This window comes from Podarcis liolepis (genome assembly GCF_965112155.1).
Source record: "Podarcis liolepis genome assembly, chromosome: 8".
Classification (NCBI taxonomy): Eukaryota; Metazoa; Chordata; class Lepidosauria; order Squamata; family Lacertidae; genus Podarcis; species Podarcis liolepis.
Window position 1 is genome coordinate 1771663 of NC_139560.1, and position 16032 is coordinate 1787694.

Below are 16032 nucleotides of genomic sequence, written 5' to 3' on the forward strand. Positions count from 1 at the left end.
GGCCAGCTAAGTCTGATGCCCAGAGGTCAGGGCATAGGTGAACTGTGGCGCTCGCTCCCACAGAAGACAGGGATGGCCACCAACTTGGGTGGGTTTTAAAAGAGGATTGGACCATTTCATGGGGGAGGAGAGAGCTGGCCATGGCCAGGGGCCTCTGCCCTGCCTCCAGAGTTGGAAGCAGCGATGCCTCTGCATGTCAATTGCTGGAAATCTAAATATGATATAAGCAATTCCACGGACTTCTGTTCCTTTTTATTAGAAGCTACTGCTATTATTGGTTGTATTTTTATTTTTTTGCAATTGTTAGGTTTTTTTTTAAAAAAAAGGTTTTTTATGTTGTAATTTTAAATTGTTGTAACCCACTTGGGGACCTCAGTGAAGGACAGGTAATAAATAACAGTCATAATCATAAAACAGAATATTGTAGGGCAGTAAGCTAGAAGCAGACCTTTTTGCCATCGCCTCTTCCCTGTGGGATTCCTTTCCCTCTTGCCTTACCTGAAGCATCATCCATCAGTTGCTTCAGACGTCTTGTGAAGCAAGATCCCCTAAGATCGAAGCCTGTTGTTATGGGATTCTTGTTTTTATAATCCTGTTTCACCAGATACTGTGTACCTGCTTTCATCATTTTTGCATGCCGCTTAGAGATTTTTAAATATGAAGAGGTTTAGAAATGCTTGGGAATCAGCAAGTGAATAAACTAAGCAGGTGATCCTCCCGAGGGGACTGGTGTCAGCAAGCCAGTCATTGGAAATATTAGAATACTTGTCTCCTGCGCATCTGACTGTGTTGCCCCAGCCACTCTGGGCACCTTCCAGCAAAATATAAAAACACAGTCAGACGTACATCTTCTCCCTTTGGCTTCACTGTCTTGGAAACTGGGGTGGGTAGTTGGGGGAAAGTTACTGATTTCATTATTATTATTATTATTATTATTATTATTATTATTATTACCCTCCCATCTGGCTGGGTTTCCCCAGCCACTCTGGGCGGCTCCCAACAGAATATTAAAACCACAATAAAACATCAAACATTAAAAACTTCCCTGAACAGGGCTGCCTTCAGATGTCTTCTAAAAGTCAGATAGTTGTTTATTTCCTTGACATCTGGTGGGAGGGCGTTCCACAGGGCAGGTGCCACCACCGAGAAGGCCCTCTGCCTGGTCCCCTGTAACCTCACTTCTCGCAGGGAGGGAACCGCCAGAAGGGCCTCGGAGGTGGACCTCAGTGTCCGGGCTGGACAATGGGGGTGGAGACGCTCCTTCAGGTATACTCCTTCAGGTATTCCTCTGTTGCATTTCCCTCTACCCAGTGGAACCAGCGGAACGAGCGTGGGGAGACTTTGCTGCACCGCGCCTGCATAGACGGGAACCTGCGCCAGGTGCAGTTCTGTGTGAAGAAGGTGAGCTGCTGGACATTAAAAGAAAGGAAAAGCGGGCAGGGACGGCGGTGGTGCTGTGTGGGATAGTGTGCACCCCGGAAATGATCTCTGCCTTCTGGAAGGAAGGTACAGTGTTATAAAGACTAGGACTAGCCGCCTGAGAAACAGTTTCTACCCAAATGTTGTTTTAAACACAGTGTAAGGTAGTGCAACGGACGCGGGTGTCACTGTGGGTTAAACCACAGAGCCTAGGGCTTGCCGATCAGAAGGTCGGCAGTTCAAATCCCCGCGACGGGGTGAGCTCCCGTTGCTCGGTCCCTGCTCCTGCCAACCTAGCAGTTCGAAAGAACGTCAAAGTGCAAGTAGATAAATAGGTCCCGCTCCAGCGGGAAGGTAATCGGCGTTTCTGTGCGCTGCTCTGGTTCGCCAGAAGCGGCTTAGTCATGCTGGCCACACGACCCAGGAGCTGTACACCGGCTCCCTCAGCTAATAAAGCGAGATGAGCACCCGCGACTGGACCTAATGGTCAGGGGTCCCTTTACCTTTAAGCTAGTCTCTATGGGAGTATATTGTTTTTAATTATGGGGTATCAGAGTTTTTAGGGGGCTAACCAGGCTGGGATAGCTGGGTTAGTAGGCTTGATGGTTTTTGAATGTCTGGTGTAGATTTTCTCAATTTCGTCGTTCTGTATGGGACAATGACAATAAAGATTATCGTATTGTATTGGGATGCCTTTGGACAGAATCAGGGCAAGCTCTTGTGATCTGGTCCCTGCCACTAGCTTTCCCCAGATCCTGGCTCAGGCCCACGAGGTTCAGCTCCTTTGTCCGTAAAAACCTCTTCCCTCTCTTTCCCTGATGGCTGGTTTTGTCACATGGGACGTGTGAGGATCTCTCCCCCCCCCCATTTGGAGAGAGGGAGGCGGGGAGCAGGTGCCGGGTGCGATGAGAAGGACGGGGCCCCGGCCAACTTCTGACCCCCTGAGCATCCGTACGTTTCTCCGCTCTGCCTCAGGGTCACCCTCTCAACCCTCGGGATTACTGCGGCTGGACCCCCCTGCACGAGGCTTGCAACCACGGCCATCTGGGTAAGTGCTGGGACAGGGGAAGGGGCTTCCTGGGGGGCCTGAAAGTGGGTGCTCTGCGCCCGGGAACCTTTCCCCTTGGCGGCGGAGTTGGGGCTGCGCTGGACGTGACCGCTCCCCTCGCCTCTTCCTCCAGAGATCGTGCGTTTTCTTCTGGACCACAACGCCGCCATTGACGACCCGGGGGGGCCTGGGTGTGAGGGCATCACCCCCTTGCACGACGCCCTCAACTGCGGCCACTTCGACGTGGCGGAGCTCCTGATCCACAGGGGGGCGTCCGTGGTGCTGCGGAATGCCAAGGTGAGGCACCGGGGCTGGGACGGGGCGAGAGTTGCTGCTGGGGAGCAAGGCAGTTTATTCATTGCATGTATACCCATCACTAACCACTGCGCCACAGTGCCTCTCTTCCCCTTTTTTTTTTAAATCTCAAATTTTTTTATTTTCAATGCAGAATCATAACAAAAAATCCAAACATTGAATCCAAAATAATGCTATACAAACAAAAATCCCCGGAACATATTAAAAAAAAAAAACAGAAAAGGAAAAGGGAAAAACAAACAAACAAAGGAAACAAAACAAAACTAAACAAAAACGAAAAAGCACACATCTACAGAAAAAAAACCATATCATTACGTACATAAACACAAATTGACTTCCTTCCTTTGTTCTGAGACCTCAAAAAATTTACTCTTACTGTATTGTTGTGTCTAATTAGAGCTTCCTTTTTTTCTTAATAAATCTTTATTAGTTTAAAATACAATCATACAGTAAAGGTAAGTAAAACAAAAGTAATCACAAAAAAGAAAAAAGAAGAAAAGGGATTTGTCACCACAAAAAGGTCGAAAAAAGGTTTAAAAGTGACAAAAAAAGACAATTAAAAGAACCACAGAAAACTTTATTGGTTGATGTTGTATAAACATGTGGTTCACACTGCCTCTCTTCCAGCGATGCACAAAGGGAACTGCAGCCCCTCCTCCTGGTATTGTCTGGGGTGGGGCTCCAGCCCTTTCCTCCTGGTGTTGTGGTTTCTGCCTTCAAAGTTTTTGGAGGGGGGCGGCATTTGACAAATCCCCAGTTTTGAAATTGTGGGCATTGCCTTCTCAGGAAGGCCTACTGAGCAGCCTCCCTGAGCTGCTTCCATCCCTCCCCCCCCCCTCCTCCTCCCCACTTCATTGTCTCCTGCTGGAGCTGTCTTCAGGGGATCCTCAATTCTTGTGGGGGTCAAGGAATCGAGGGCCCAAAGGCCACCTCCTACATCCAGGATACATGCACCGTCTTGTTTGAAGCCCAGCCCCCCCCAATCTCGTGCCCCCCCGATGTTGTAGGTTGGGGGGCACAGGGTTAACCTGCAGTGCACAGCCTATTATTATTATTTACTGAATTTATATAGCGCCCTATACCCGGAGGTCACAGAAAAGATCACAATATATATATTCAGAACAAAAACAACAATCAATAACACCCCCCAAAAAAAAAAACCACATTTTAAAAGGGCATAGGATGTCAATCAAATCAACCAAAGGCCTGGTTAAAAAGGAATGTTTTTGCCTGGTGCTTAAAGGTGTATAGTGAAGGCGCCAGGCGAACTTCCCTGGGGAGAGCATTCCACAGATGGGGAGCCACTGCAGAGAAGGCCCCGTTCTCGTGTTGCCACCCTCTTGACCTCTCAAGGAGGAGGCACACAAAGAAGGGCCTCAGAAGATGATCTAAAGGTCTGAGTAGGTTCATATGGGAAGAGGCGGTCCTTGAGGTATTGCGGTCCTGAGCCATTTAAGGCTTTATAGGTCAAAACTAGCACTTTGAATTGAGCCCAGAAACTAATTGGTAGCCAGTGCAGTCCGACCAGGTTCGGTGTAAGATGCTCAAACCGTCTTTCTCCAGTGAGCTACCTGGCCGCTGAATTCTGCACCAGCTGAAGTTTCCGAACCATCTTCAGAGGCAGCCCTACGTAGAACGCATTGCAGTAATCTAACCTTGGGGTTACCAGAGCATAGACAACAGTAGTTAGGCTATCCCTGTCCAGATAGGGGCATAGCTGGGTCACCAGCCGAAGCTGATGGAAGGCACTCCGGGCCACTGAGGCCACCTGAGCCTCGAGCGACAGTAAAGGATCCAGGAGGACCCCCAAGCTACGAAACTCTCCTTCAGAGGAAGTGTGCAGACCCACGTTTCTAACAGGCCCCTATTCCTCACAGCTCCCCCTTCCCCTTGGCTTAGGGACAGTGGCCTTGCATTGGCCGCTTGGCATCCTGGCAGCTTCAGGGTCTGCTCCCACTACAGGGACGGGGGTGGCAAGCCCACCGGGCTTCTTGGGTGCAGCCCAGAGGCGGCGAGAGGTTTCTGGCTGGGCTCCTGTTTCTGCTGGGGCCAACCCTCCCTGCATTTCTGTTGTCAGGGCCTGACCCCGCTGGGCACTCTCCAGGCATGGGTGCGTCTCTACGGCAGGGACCTCGACCGAGAGACACGCCAGCGCTGCCAGGCCATGGAGGGGCTGCTCAAGAGAGCCCTGGCAGACCGAGGTGAGTCTGCGCTTCGTTCCTGGGGCTCAAGGGGTGTGGGGCCTGCTCCTGGGGACACCCTCAAGGGGCCGTTTGCATAATAATAATAATAATTTATTTATACCCCGCCCATCTGGCTGGGTTTCCCCAGCCACTCTGGGCGGCTTCCAACAGAATATTAAAATACAATAGTCTATTAAACATTAAAAGCTTCCCTAAACAGTGCTGCCTTCAGATGTCTTCTAAATGTCAGGTAGTTATTTTTCTCTTTGACATCTGGTGGGAGGGCGTTCCACAGGGCGGGTGCCACTACCGAGAAGGCCCTCTGCCTGGTTCCCTGTAGCTTGGCTTCTTGCACGGAGGGAACCGCCAGAAGGCCCCCGGCGCTGCACCTCAGTGTCCGAGCAGAACAATGGGGGTGGAGATGCTCCTTCAGGTATACTGGACCGAGGCTGTTTAGGGCTTTCAAGGTCAGCCCCAACACTTTGAATTGTGCTCGAAAACGTACTGGGAGCCAATGTAGGTCTTTCAAGACCGGTGTTGTGTGGTCTCGGCGGCCGTTCCCAGTCACCAGTCTGGCTGCTGCATTCTGGATTAGTTGTAGTTTCCGGGTCACCTTCAAAGGTAGCCCCACGTAGAGCGCATTGCAGTAGTCCAAGCAGGAGATAACCAGAGCATGCACCACTCTGGTGAGACAGTCTGCTTTACTGGGAATTCTCACCCAGCCGAGTCTTCCTTTGTTCTGGTGGAAAGCCTTAAAGCTGTTGTGTTTTTAGCAGGCCGATGTCTTTGATGCTTCAAGTTCATGAGAATGAACATTGGAGGAGAGCTCTGGGTCCCTTCCTTATCCTGCCCAGATTCTGTCTCCCTGCTCTGCTCAGAACAGCACCCTGTTCCAGATTGAAAGGGACTGAGGGACCCACGATCTCTGTCTCCTTTGTTGCTGTGCTTGGGGCCAAACCTTGCGGTGCTCTTTGGGGCTGAGTGGGCAAGGAGAAATCTTTTTAAAAAAATAAAATATTTATTTATTTGGTTTTTCAAATTAAAGTTTTTCAGAAATATACCAAACATAAATCATAAAAACAAGATTCCAATGAATCTCCTGGGCTTCATCTTCCCCTTTGTGGGTCCTATGATTAAACATTTCCTCCTGCATCTTTCATGATCATCCAAATATTTTACGTCTCTGTTGTGTCCAGAATTCACCCTTAAACTACAAGTCATATTCCAATCCTAACAATCTTAACTGAATCCAATGGTTTTTAAGATAAGTTATAAATTTCCCCCATTCCTTATTAAAATTTCGGCCTTCCTGATTTTCTGACTCTTCTGGTCAATTCAACTATTTCAGCATAGTCCATCAACTTCAATGAGAAATTTTGGGAATATTATCTGAAACAATTCCTAGTAAAAATTCTTCGGGTTTCTTGCTAAATGTAGTTTTTATCAGTCTCTTTATCTCTTCATAAATCATATTCCAAAATCTTTGTATCTCTAGACAGGACCACCACATACGGTAGTGTGTTCCTATCTGTTCCTTACATCTCCAGCACTTGTTATTATATGATTTATTTATTTTTGCTAGTTTTACAGGGGCCAAGTACCATCTATAGTACATTTTCATAAGATTTTCCTTTAGAAGGCTGTGAACTTGACGCCTTTGCTTTTGCCCCTCCAGGCTCCAAGGCTCTGCCTCCCCAAGAGCCACCGGCCAGCCAGCTGTTTGACGCAGAGCTCTCCGAGTCCCCGCAAGCCCCCTGCCCTCTGGATCCTGCCCCAAAGTCCCCCAGTCCCCAGAGGAGCTGGAGGGAGCCCGAGGAGGACGACGCCATCAGTCCCTTGAGGCCGGTCAAGAAGAAGCAGCGGCTGTTTGGCCAGGACCCAGAGAGGGAGGCCAGGCTAGCTGCCCCGGCCGAGTACCGGGCTGCCATTCGCGGGGTGGGCAGAGCCAAGCCCTGCCCTATGCCCAGCCCTGAGCGCCCCAAGTCTTCCGCTGGGCCCGCCCTGATCCCCCCAGAGGAGTATGTAGGAGACGACTGGCTGGAAGACGACCTGGGGCAGAATCTTGCCTCCCGCAAAAGGAGCCGCCAGAGCCCAGAAAGCGAGTCTGGGACCGAGTCGGAGGAGAGCCTGGGGGGCGAGAGTGACGGGGGCTTTCCCCGCCAGCCCCCCGAGGCCACCAAGAAGAGGAGGAGGAGGGTCCGGCAGAGTCGCCTCACCCATATTGTCGACAGGACTCCGCTGGGACGACTCCGAGGGGCCGGCGTGGTGGTGGCGGAGAACCCAGAGTGTGCGGCAGATGCCAGCATCCTCCAGGGGGCAGGGGGCAGCAGCCACGTCAATGGGGGGACCCCTGGGCGTGGGGAGAGCCCCCCCTCGGCACCAGCACATGTGAGTTTCCAGGGTTCGGGGAGAGAAGCGGGTCTGGCTTGGTTCCTTTCTGGCAGGCGCTCTTTTTGCCGTGGCACTGTGAGAAGCTGGCTGGCTTCCCTGGGCCTTGAGAGGCCAGCACTCCTCTGGGATTGGGGCCATCCTATATGTTTTTAACTGCCGCTATATCTGAATTGTCTCTGTTATACCCAGTTGCAGTTCAATGTACTCCTGCTGTGTTTTATGATTTTCCTGATACTGTAAGTGAGCCAGAACTGGTCTGTGACCGTAATAATAAAATTCATTCGTCCTCACCCTATTTCTCCTCCCCTGTTCTCTGCAGCTCCCTGCTCCCCCACCTCCGATCCGGGTGCGAGTTCGGGTGCAAGACAACGTCTTCCTCATCCCCGTGCCCCACAGGTGAGAGAACTGGGGCTTCCTCAGCCCCTTTGCCCTTTCCTCCCTCACTGAGCTGCCTCATCGGAGCTCTGGGTCTAAGCCAGACCTTGTCTTTGTAGAGGCAGCTTCAAAACTCTCCACATAAGCACTGTGGGAAGCGTCCAGTGCCAGATTTACATATAAGCTAAACAAGCTGTAGCTTAGGGCCCCACTCTATTGGGGGACCCCAAAAAAATTTAATGAAAAAATTAATAATAATACTAATATACTTTTTCTTAATTGTACAGTGGACGCTCAGGTTGCGAACGTGATCCGTGCGGGATGCACGTTCGCAACTTGCAGCGTTCACAACCCGCATCTGCACGTGAGGGTTGCGATCAGCGCTTCTGCGCCCGCGGAAAGCGCGATTTAGCACTTCTGCGCGGGCGCTGAAAGCCGGAAGTAATCCGTTCTGGTACTTCTGGATTTTGACGGTCCGCAACCCAAAAAAACGCAACCTGAAGCGGCTGTAACCCGAAGTATGACTGTATTTCAGTTCAACAACTACTTTAATAAAATACATGTTTTGTGATGCGCAAATGGCTTTAGATACCTATTAGGTCCATAAATGTAGCATATATTCAACACAAAAAATAGTGACAATTTGTTGTTGACACAGGACAGCTGACATATAAAGGACCCCATTACCTTCAGGAGCTGATGGCCTCATCAAACCTCAATCCGGCCCTGGAAACATCTGTAATTGGGGAGGCCGGGGGCGGGATATTTCTGCTGTCCTCAAACCACCCCCAAATAATATTTCCCTCTGCACTGTTTGGATGATTGCTGCGTGGCAGGAGACTGAATCCTTGCCGGAGGTGGGGCATTTCAGAGCCCCCCACTGCATGCCCCCAGGAATATAGGGAGGGGAGGTGTCTTCCTACTGCAGCCCCTCTCCTCCTTCCTTACAGTGAGAGTCGCCCTGTGTCCTGGCTGGCGGATCAGGCCTCCCAGCGCTACTACCAGACCTGCGGGCTCCTGCCACGCCTGACCCTGAAGAAGGAGGGGGCCCTCCTGGCCCCCCAGGACTGCATCGTGGACGTTTTGCAGAGCAACGAAGAGGTGAGCGGTCGCTGCCAGCTGAGGGAGGAATGGGCAGCGCTTCTCCCCATAGCCCCATTCCTCAGCTGCTGGCAGGGGAGTCTGTCTGGGGGGTGACGGGGGAGCAGACCACCCGTTTTGAAGGCACAATGTCCTCAGTTTAATCATCCACAGAGGATGAGGGGAGACTTCTGCCAGGAATCCTGGGGAGCAGCTGCTTGTCAGTGTGGGCAGCACTGAAGGGCATGGCCCAGTGGTCGGACTTTGCAGGAGCCAGATTCCTGTGCTCTTGTTAAGGGCTGTTTTGAGGCGTTTGTAGGTTCTGATGGCAAGGAAGCAGGTTAATATCTGCCCTGAGAAACTGAGATTGGAAAGCCAGGAGCTAAATGGCACCTTAAACCGAGGTTACGGGCTCAACCATGGAATGTTTGGAAAACGTTTATTGAATATATGGGGAATAATAGGGTACAGCTGAAAACATTGGCAGCATTGAGATACATTCACTAGTGTAAATAAGTTTTGATGGATGTAATAATGCAATACTGAATGGTATAGTTTTTGTGAAAATATGCAGGGATTTATGATATGCAAAATGAACCACAGGAAAGAGAAGAAGGGAAGTCATTGATACCTTAAGGATGTATAAATGAGCACTTTAAATTATAAAATATAATTTTTTTAAAAAAAATAATATATATATATATATATATATATATATGCAGGTTTTGGTGTCTTCGGGTGTCTTCCCGTGTAAGAGTTGGGGTGTCTAGGCGACGTTTCGACGAGGTCTCACTCGTCATCTTCAGGCTGGTGCTTTCGGCTTCTTGTTACTGGAACAGAGCAGGATCTCAGTGTTTGAGTTCCTATAAATACTGTTGAGGGGGTGTGGTGTATAGCCTCCAACGTTCTGGGCAGAGAGGAAGTTCCTCTCTGCCCAGAACGTTGGAGGCTATACACCACACCCCCTCAACAGTATTTATAGGAACTCAAACACTGAGATCCTGCTCTGTTCCAGTAACAAGAAGCCGAAAGCACCAGCCTGAAGATGACGAGTGAGACCTCGTCGAAACGTCGCCTAGACACCCCAACTCTTACACGGGAAGACACCCGAAGACACCAAAACCTGCATTCCTGTACCCGTGAAAATCTACGAAAGCATATATATATATATATATATATATATATATATATATATATATATATGGGGGATGTGGGTGGCGCTGTGGGTTAAACCACAGAGCCTAGGGCTTGCCGATCAGAAGGTCGGCTGTTCAAATCCCCGTGACGGGGTGAGCTCCCGTTGCTTGGTCCCTGCTCCTGCCAACCCAGCAGTTCAAAAGCACGTCAAAGTGCAAGTAGATAAATAGGTACCTCTCTGGCGGGAAGGTAAAGGGCGTTTCCATGCGCTGCTCTGGTTCTCCAGAAGCGGCTTTGTCATGCTGGCCACATGACCCGGAAGCTGGATGCCGAGGGAGCGAGATGAGTGCCACAACCCCAGAGTCGTCCGCGAGGTAAAGGGGTCCCTTTACCTTTATATATATATAAATAAAAGGAAAGGTGTTCCCATTGGAGTTCCACCTTCCTTGGGCCCCAGCTGACCCCCCTGCTGACCTCTCTCTCTCTCCCCCCGGCAGGTCTTGGCCGAAGTGCAGTCCTGGGACCTGCCACCCCTTGTGGAGAGGTACCGCAAGGCCTGCCAGAGCCTGGCTGTGGGTAAGCCCAAGTTCCCCTGCGGAGGGGCCTGGTGTCGCTGAGCCCCCCTACGTCCTTCAGAGCTTGCCTCTCTTGGCAGATGGGTTCCCGGGGGGGGGGGGAGTCCTCAGGAGGCTGCGGGCATCTTGCTGATGCTGCTCTGCCCCAGTTCAGACGCAGCGCCTTCTGTCCTGTTGGGCTCAGAGAAGGGGCTTCTTCCCAAAGGGGTTTCAAAGAGGAACCTTTTCCGCAAGCCAGTTGCTGTGACGGCTGTGCTGGCTTTTCCACAGAATTGTAGCGTTGGAAGGGACCCCGAGGGTCATCTAGTCCAACCCCCCTGCAAGGCAGAAATCTTTTGCCCAGCATGGGGCTTGAATCCATGACCCACAGATTAAGAGTCTCATGCTTTACCCACTGAGCTATTCTGCATCTTTGTTTATCTGTAAAAAATATCTGCGTACTGCTATATCATTTTTTTAAAAAAACCCTATCAAAGCCGCTTATAGCAATACAGTGGTGCCTCGCAAGACGAAATTAATTCGTTCCGCAAGTCTCTTCGTCTTGCGGTTTTTTCGTCTTGCGATGCACGGTTTCCCATAGGAATGCATTGAAAATCAATTAATGCGTTCCTAGGGAAACCGCCTTCAGACCACCCCCAGCCTTTTAAAAAACCCTGGGACAGCGGAGGACTTCTCCGCTGTCCGGGCGATCTTAAAATGCTGGCGGGCAGCATTTTAAAATCGCCCCGGGACAGCGGAGGACTTCTCCGCTGTCCGGGGCGATTTAAAAGCCCCTGGGAAGGCAGGCAGGGGGGACAAAGACTTTCGCCCCCTGCCCGCCTTCAGAAGGTGTTCCCGCCCCCCCGCCCCGCTTCGGAGCACCGGGAGAAGCGATCTCCCCGCCGCCCCTTGCTTCAAAAGAGAAGACTCGCTGTCCCCGGGGCAAGCTTCGTTTTGTGAAGCAAGCCCATAGGGAAATTCGTCTTGCGAGGCAACTCGAAAACGAAAAAACCTTTCGTTTTGCGAGTTTTTCGTCTCGTGAGGCGTTCGTCTTGCGGGGTACCACTGTAGAAGCATAAAACCACACATTGAGTTGAATTGAATTGCATTATTACGGTCACAGACCAGTTCCGAACCATACATTAAAACCATAAAGAAATCAGATGTCGGTTAACCATTGTGAAAGGCCTCATTCTGAATTGCCTTCACAGGCCTGGCAGAATAGAAATGATTTCAGCAGGCCTGCCAAATGTCTAGTGGCGGTGAGTTCCGCAGGACTGGCCCAATGACACTGAAGGCTTGGTTTGTGAGTCTTTTGCCTTGACTGAAGCCTGGTGCCCTGTGTGTGTGTCTCTCTCCCCCCGGCTGGCAGGGGAGCACCGATTACTCCTGCAGCTGCTGGAGTGCCAGGAATCGGGTCCGTCCTTCAACGTCCCGGGCCTGGCCCTGCGCCGCCTCCACCTGACGCCTCTCCTCCGTGCCCTCAAGCTGCAGACCTCCATCCGGCGCCTGTGCCTCCCCGGGGCAGGCCTGGGCGATGACTCGGCGGAAGAGCTGCTGGCCACCGTTGCCACCATCCCCGGCCTGGAGGCGCTGGACCTCTCGGCCAACCGGCTGGGACCCCAGGGGCTGCGCAAGCTGACCGCAGGACTTCCCGGCTCCGTCACTTTCCAGGTACGGGCAGCAGAGGAGCTGCTCTGGAGGGAAGCGGGAGAGTGCCATAATAATAATAAAAATAATAATTTATTATTTATACAGTCGTACCTTGGTTCTCGAACAGAATGCATTCCGGGAGTCCGTTTGACTTCCGGAACCGTTTGAAAACCAAGGTGTGGCTTCCAATTGGAGCCTCCTGCAGCCAATTGGGCGTTCAGCTTCTGGAAAAAGTTCAGGAACACTCACTTGCTGGTTTCAATTCTTCAGGAGCATTTGAGATCCAAGGGACAACTGTATTATTATTATTATTATTATTATTATTATTATTATTATTATTATTATTTATTGCTATTATTGTTGCTATTTTAAAAATAGGAAGCTGAGTTTCATGCAGACCTTTCAGGCCCTATGTGAGACACCCCGTCTCGGGGTACTGACTCCCTCTTTCTACCCTCGATCTGATGGCAAGTGGCTTGTATTTTAACAATACAATACAACAGGTTATTGTATTTTAATATTCTGTTGGAAGCCGCCCAGAGTGGCTGGAGAAATCCAGCGAGATGGGCAGGGTATAAATAATAAATTATTATTATTATTACTATTACTATTATTATTAGCATTAGCCCTCCCTCTGCCACCATCTCACTCGAACCCACACCCCTTGTTGTTTCAGAACCTGGAAGAGCTGGACCTCAGCCTAAACCCCTTGGGGGACGGCAGCACCCAGCCCCTTGCCTCCCTGGTCCAGGCCTGCCCGGTCCTGAGCACGCTCCGACTGCAAGCCTGCGGCTTCACCACCGCCTTCCTGCAGCACTACCGCCTCCTGCTGGACAGTGCCCTGAAAGGTAAGAGGCGCAGGAAAGAGCGTCGGCTGTCAGCAGGGATCAGGTCCAGTAGAGCTGGATTTCGTAGAACGGTCAGGTTGGAAGGGACCACGAGGGAGATCAGGATGAGTTAAGCAAGTCTGATCTGCCTTGGCTTTGCACAGTTAATTCTGTTGGCCTGTAGGATGTAGCCCTTAAGAGGGTTGGACTAGGACCTGAGAGACCAGGGTTCTTTTTTCCATAATAATTTTTATTTTGTTTTACAAATATTAATTCATAGCAATCCAAATTACATAATAATAATAATAATAATAATAATAATAATAATAATAATAACAACTTTTATTTATATCCCGCCCTCCCCAGCTGAAGTCGGGCTCAGAGCGGCTAACAACAGTAAAAATAAACACAGCATTCTAAAATCAATTCATTCTAAAATCAATTCAGAATCAAATTAATGGCAACCATTGGGCTAGAGTTCTATGAGGATTTCTACAAATCTCTGGACTTCCCACCTTCCCCTCCTTGGTCCTATGTACACCTTTTTTAACTGCATATTTCCCCACAATCCACATTTTATATCTTTCCGTCTTGTCCATAATATTTGTTACATTACAAGTGTTATAAAAATCCTGCTAGTGCTTTCATCTGTTTATCTCCTAGATAAATTATAAAATTTCCCCATTCGTCATTGAAGTTTAGGTCTCCTTGGTTCCTGAGTCTTCCAGTCGGTTTGAAATTTCAGCATAATCCAACAGCTTAATTTGACCATTCCTCTCTGCTAGGGACTCTTAACTTTTGGGAGAGCAGGGTGCAAATCCCCACTTGGCCATCAAGCTCACCTGGTACCCTGGGCCCTGGGGCATTCGTGATCTCTTAGCCCTGGTCTACTTCGCAGGGTTGTTGCCAGGGTGAAATGGAGGTGGGGGCAGGAAATCACATCTGCTGCATTGAGCACCTTGGAGAAAAAAGTAGGATGTAAATGGAAAAATAAATAATAAATAAATATTGGAGATGGAGGGGCAGACAGATTTGCTGGGAACTGAACATTACACTTAGCCAAACAATATGATGCACACACACACACACACACACGGGTGTCCCACAAGATGTGGCTCAGAGCCTTTTTGTGCTCGAAGACCTTTGCAGCCCTTATTTTATTTTCGATGAGCCGGTCACCTTATCTGTCTTTTTACTTTTTAAGCACTTTATGTTTTACCGTATTCTTCGCTCCATAAGATGCACTGTTTTCCTCCTAAAAAGTAAGGGGAAATGTGTGTGTGTGTCTTATGGAGCGAATGCAGGCGGGAGCCTCTCCCTTTAAAGAGCCACGCAGAGCATGTGTGTGGCTCTTGCTGGCTTTCCCCCCAGCAGCTAGAAGGGACAGACAGGCTGCCTCCGAGGGACGGAAGGGGCTCTGTGTAAGGGCTCCCTTTCGTCCCTCATCCCGCTTTGCTGGGAAGCCAGCAGAACAAGAGCCACTGCGCAGCTTTCACTCTTGCTCTGCTGGCTTCACAGTGAAGCGGGAGGAGGGACAGACGGAAGCAAGCAAAGCGAGAGCCGCTTACATGGCTTCTGTCCCACTTTGCGCAGCTCTCACTTTGCTTGCCCATCCCTCCTCCCGCCTTGCTGTAAAGCAAGCAAAGCACCTGTCCCAGTGTCTCCTCCTCCTCTTACAGCGAGGTGGGAGGAGGGATGGGCAATAAAAGTGAGAGCTGTGCAAAGCGGGACAGAAGCCATGTAAGCAGCTCTCGCTTTTCTTGCTTTCCCCCTCTAAAAACTAGGTGCGTCTTAAGGAGCGAAAAATACGATACCATTATACAGCAGTCGGAATATTCTGTGAAATGCTAGGACAGAAACGCTTCTATAAATAAGCAAACTGCTCAGCTGATTTGTGTGAGGGCATTCCTGAGTGTCTCTCTTCTGGGGACGGAACATGACAAGGTGTGGTGTTTTCCTGTCGAAATGAAGCCCCTGTGCCAATGCGGACGCTTTTCTTCCTGCGGCCCGTGGAGGTTCCTGCTCCCTCCCACTTCACTTCCTTGTGGTCCCTGCATCACGGGGCATCGGACCAGATGGCCGCACTGGTCCCTTCCACCTGTATTGCTTTCCCCGACTTCTGCCAACTCCTCCTGTGCCCTCTTCCCTCAGGAGCCGTGCACCTCAGGCGGCTGACCGTCTCCCACAACGCCCTGGGCTCCTCTGCCCTGGAGCTGCTCCTGAAGAGCCTGCCCTCCGAGAATCTCACCCACCTGGACATCAGCTCCGTGGGCGCCAGGCCAGGGGACCAGCAGCCTCTGCAGGACGCCGTGGCCAGGTACCTGGCGCAGGTAAGGTCGACCGGGTGCCAGCAGGGAGGCAAGCATTCTGGGGGACCTCAGGCCTTCAGCCCAGCCAGCTGACCCCTTGTGCTCTGGTGAAAGACAGGGGAGGAGGAAGGCCTGGCTCATGGGTAGGCAAACCAAGGCCGGGGGCTGGATCCGGCCCAATCGCCTTCTCAGTCCGGCCCACAGATGGTCTGGGAATCAGTGTGTTTTTACATGAGTAGAATGTTTCCTTTTATTTAAAATGCATCTCTGGGTTATTTGTGGGGCACAGGAATTCATTCATTTTCTTCTTCTTCAAAATATAGTCCGGCCCCCCACATGGTCAGAGGAACAGTGCACCGGACCACAGCTGAAAAAGTTTAGACCATGGTTTAGACCATGGGCAGGCAAACTAAGGCCCGTGGGCCAGATCCAGCCCAATCGCCTTCTAAATCCGCCCATGGATGGTCCAGGAATCAGCATGTTTTTACATGAGTAGAATGTGTGCTTTTATTTAAAATGCATCTCTGGGTTATTTGTGGGGCACAGGAATTCGTTCATTTATTTATTTTTTTCAAAATATAGTCCAACCCCTGATAAGGTCTGAGGGACAGTGGACCGGCCCCCTGCTGAGAAAGTTTGCTGACCCCTGGCCTGGCTTCTCCGCTGTGTGAGGAAACGATGGGACATGGTCTGAGTTTCCCCACCTGACTAGGTCTTGGAGAAGATCCCGACACTCGCACA

At 50.5% G+C, this 16032-nt stretch overlaps 1 protein-coding gene across 1 annotated transcript in view; it reads left to right on the forward strand.

The window, feature by feature from the left end:
* Positions 1–16032, forward strand: part of TONSL (tonsoku like, DNA repair protein) — a 40106-nt gene that overhangs the window by 21795 nt on the left and 2279 nt on the right. The window contains exons 13-23 of the mRNA XM_083516513.1: positions 1312–1401; positions 2395–2467; positions 2601–2764; positions 4860–4983; positions 6641–7353; positions 7676–7752; positions 8682–8832; positions 10446–10524; positions 11875–12176; positions 12832–13003; positions 15134–15312. Coding sequence (XP_083372639.1) covers positions 1312–1401; positions 2395–2467; positions 2601–2764; positions 4860–4983; positions 6641–7353; positions 7676–7752; positions 8682–8832; positions 10446–10524; positions 11875–12176; positions 12832–13003; positions 15134–15312 — 2124 coding nt within the window. The remainder of the gene's footprint in view (positions 1–1311; positions 1402–2394; positions 2468–2600; positions 2765–4859; positions 4984–6640; positions 7354–7675; positions 7753–8681; positions 8833–10445; positions 10525–11874; positions 12177–12831; positions 13004–15133; positions 15313–16032) is intronic.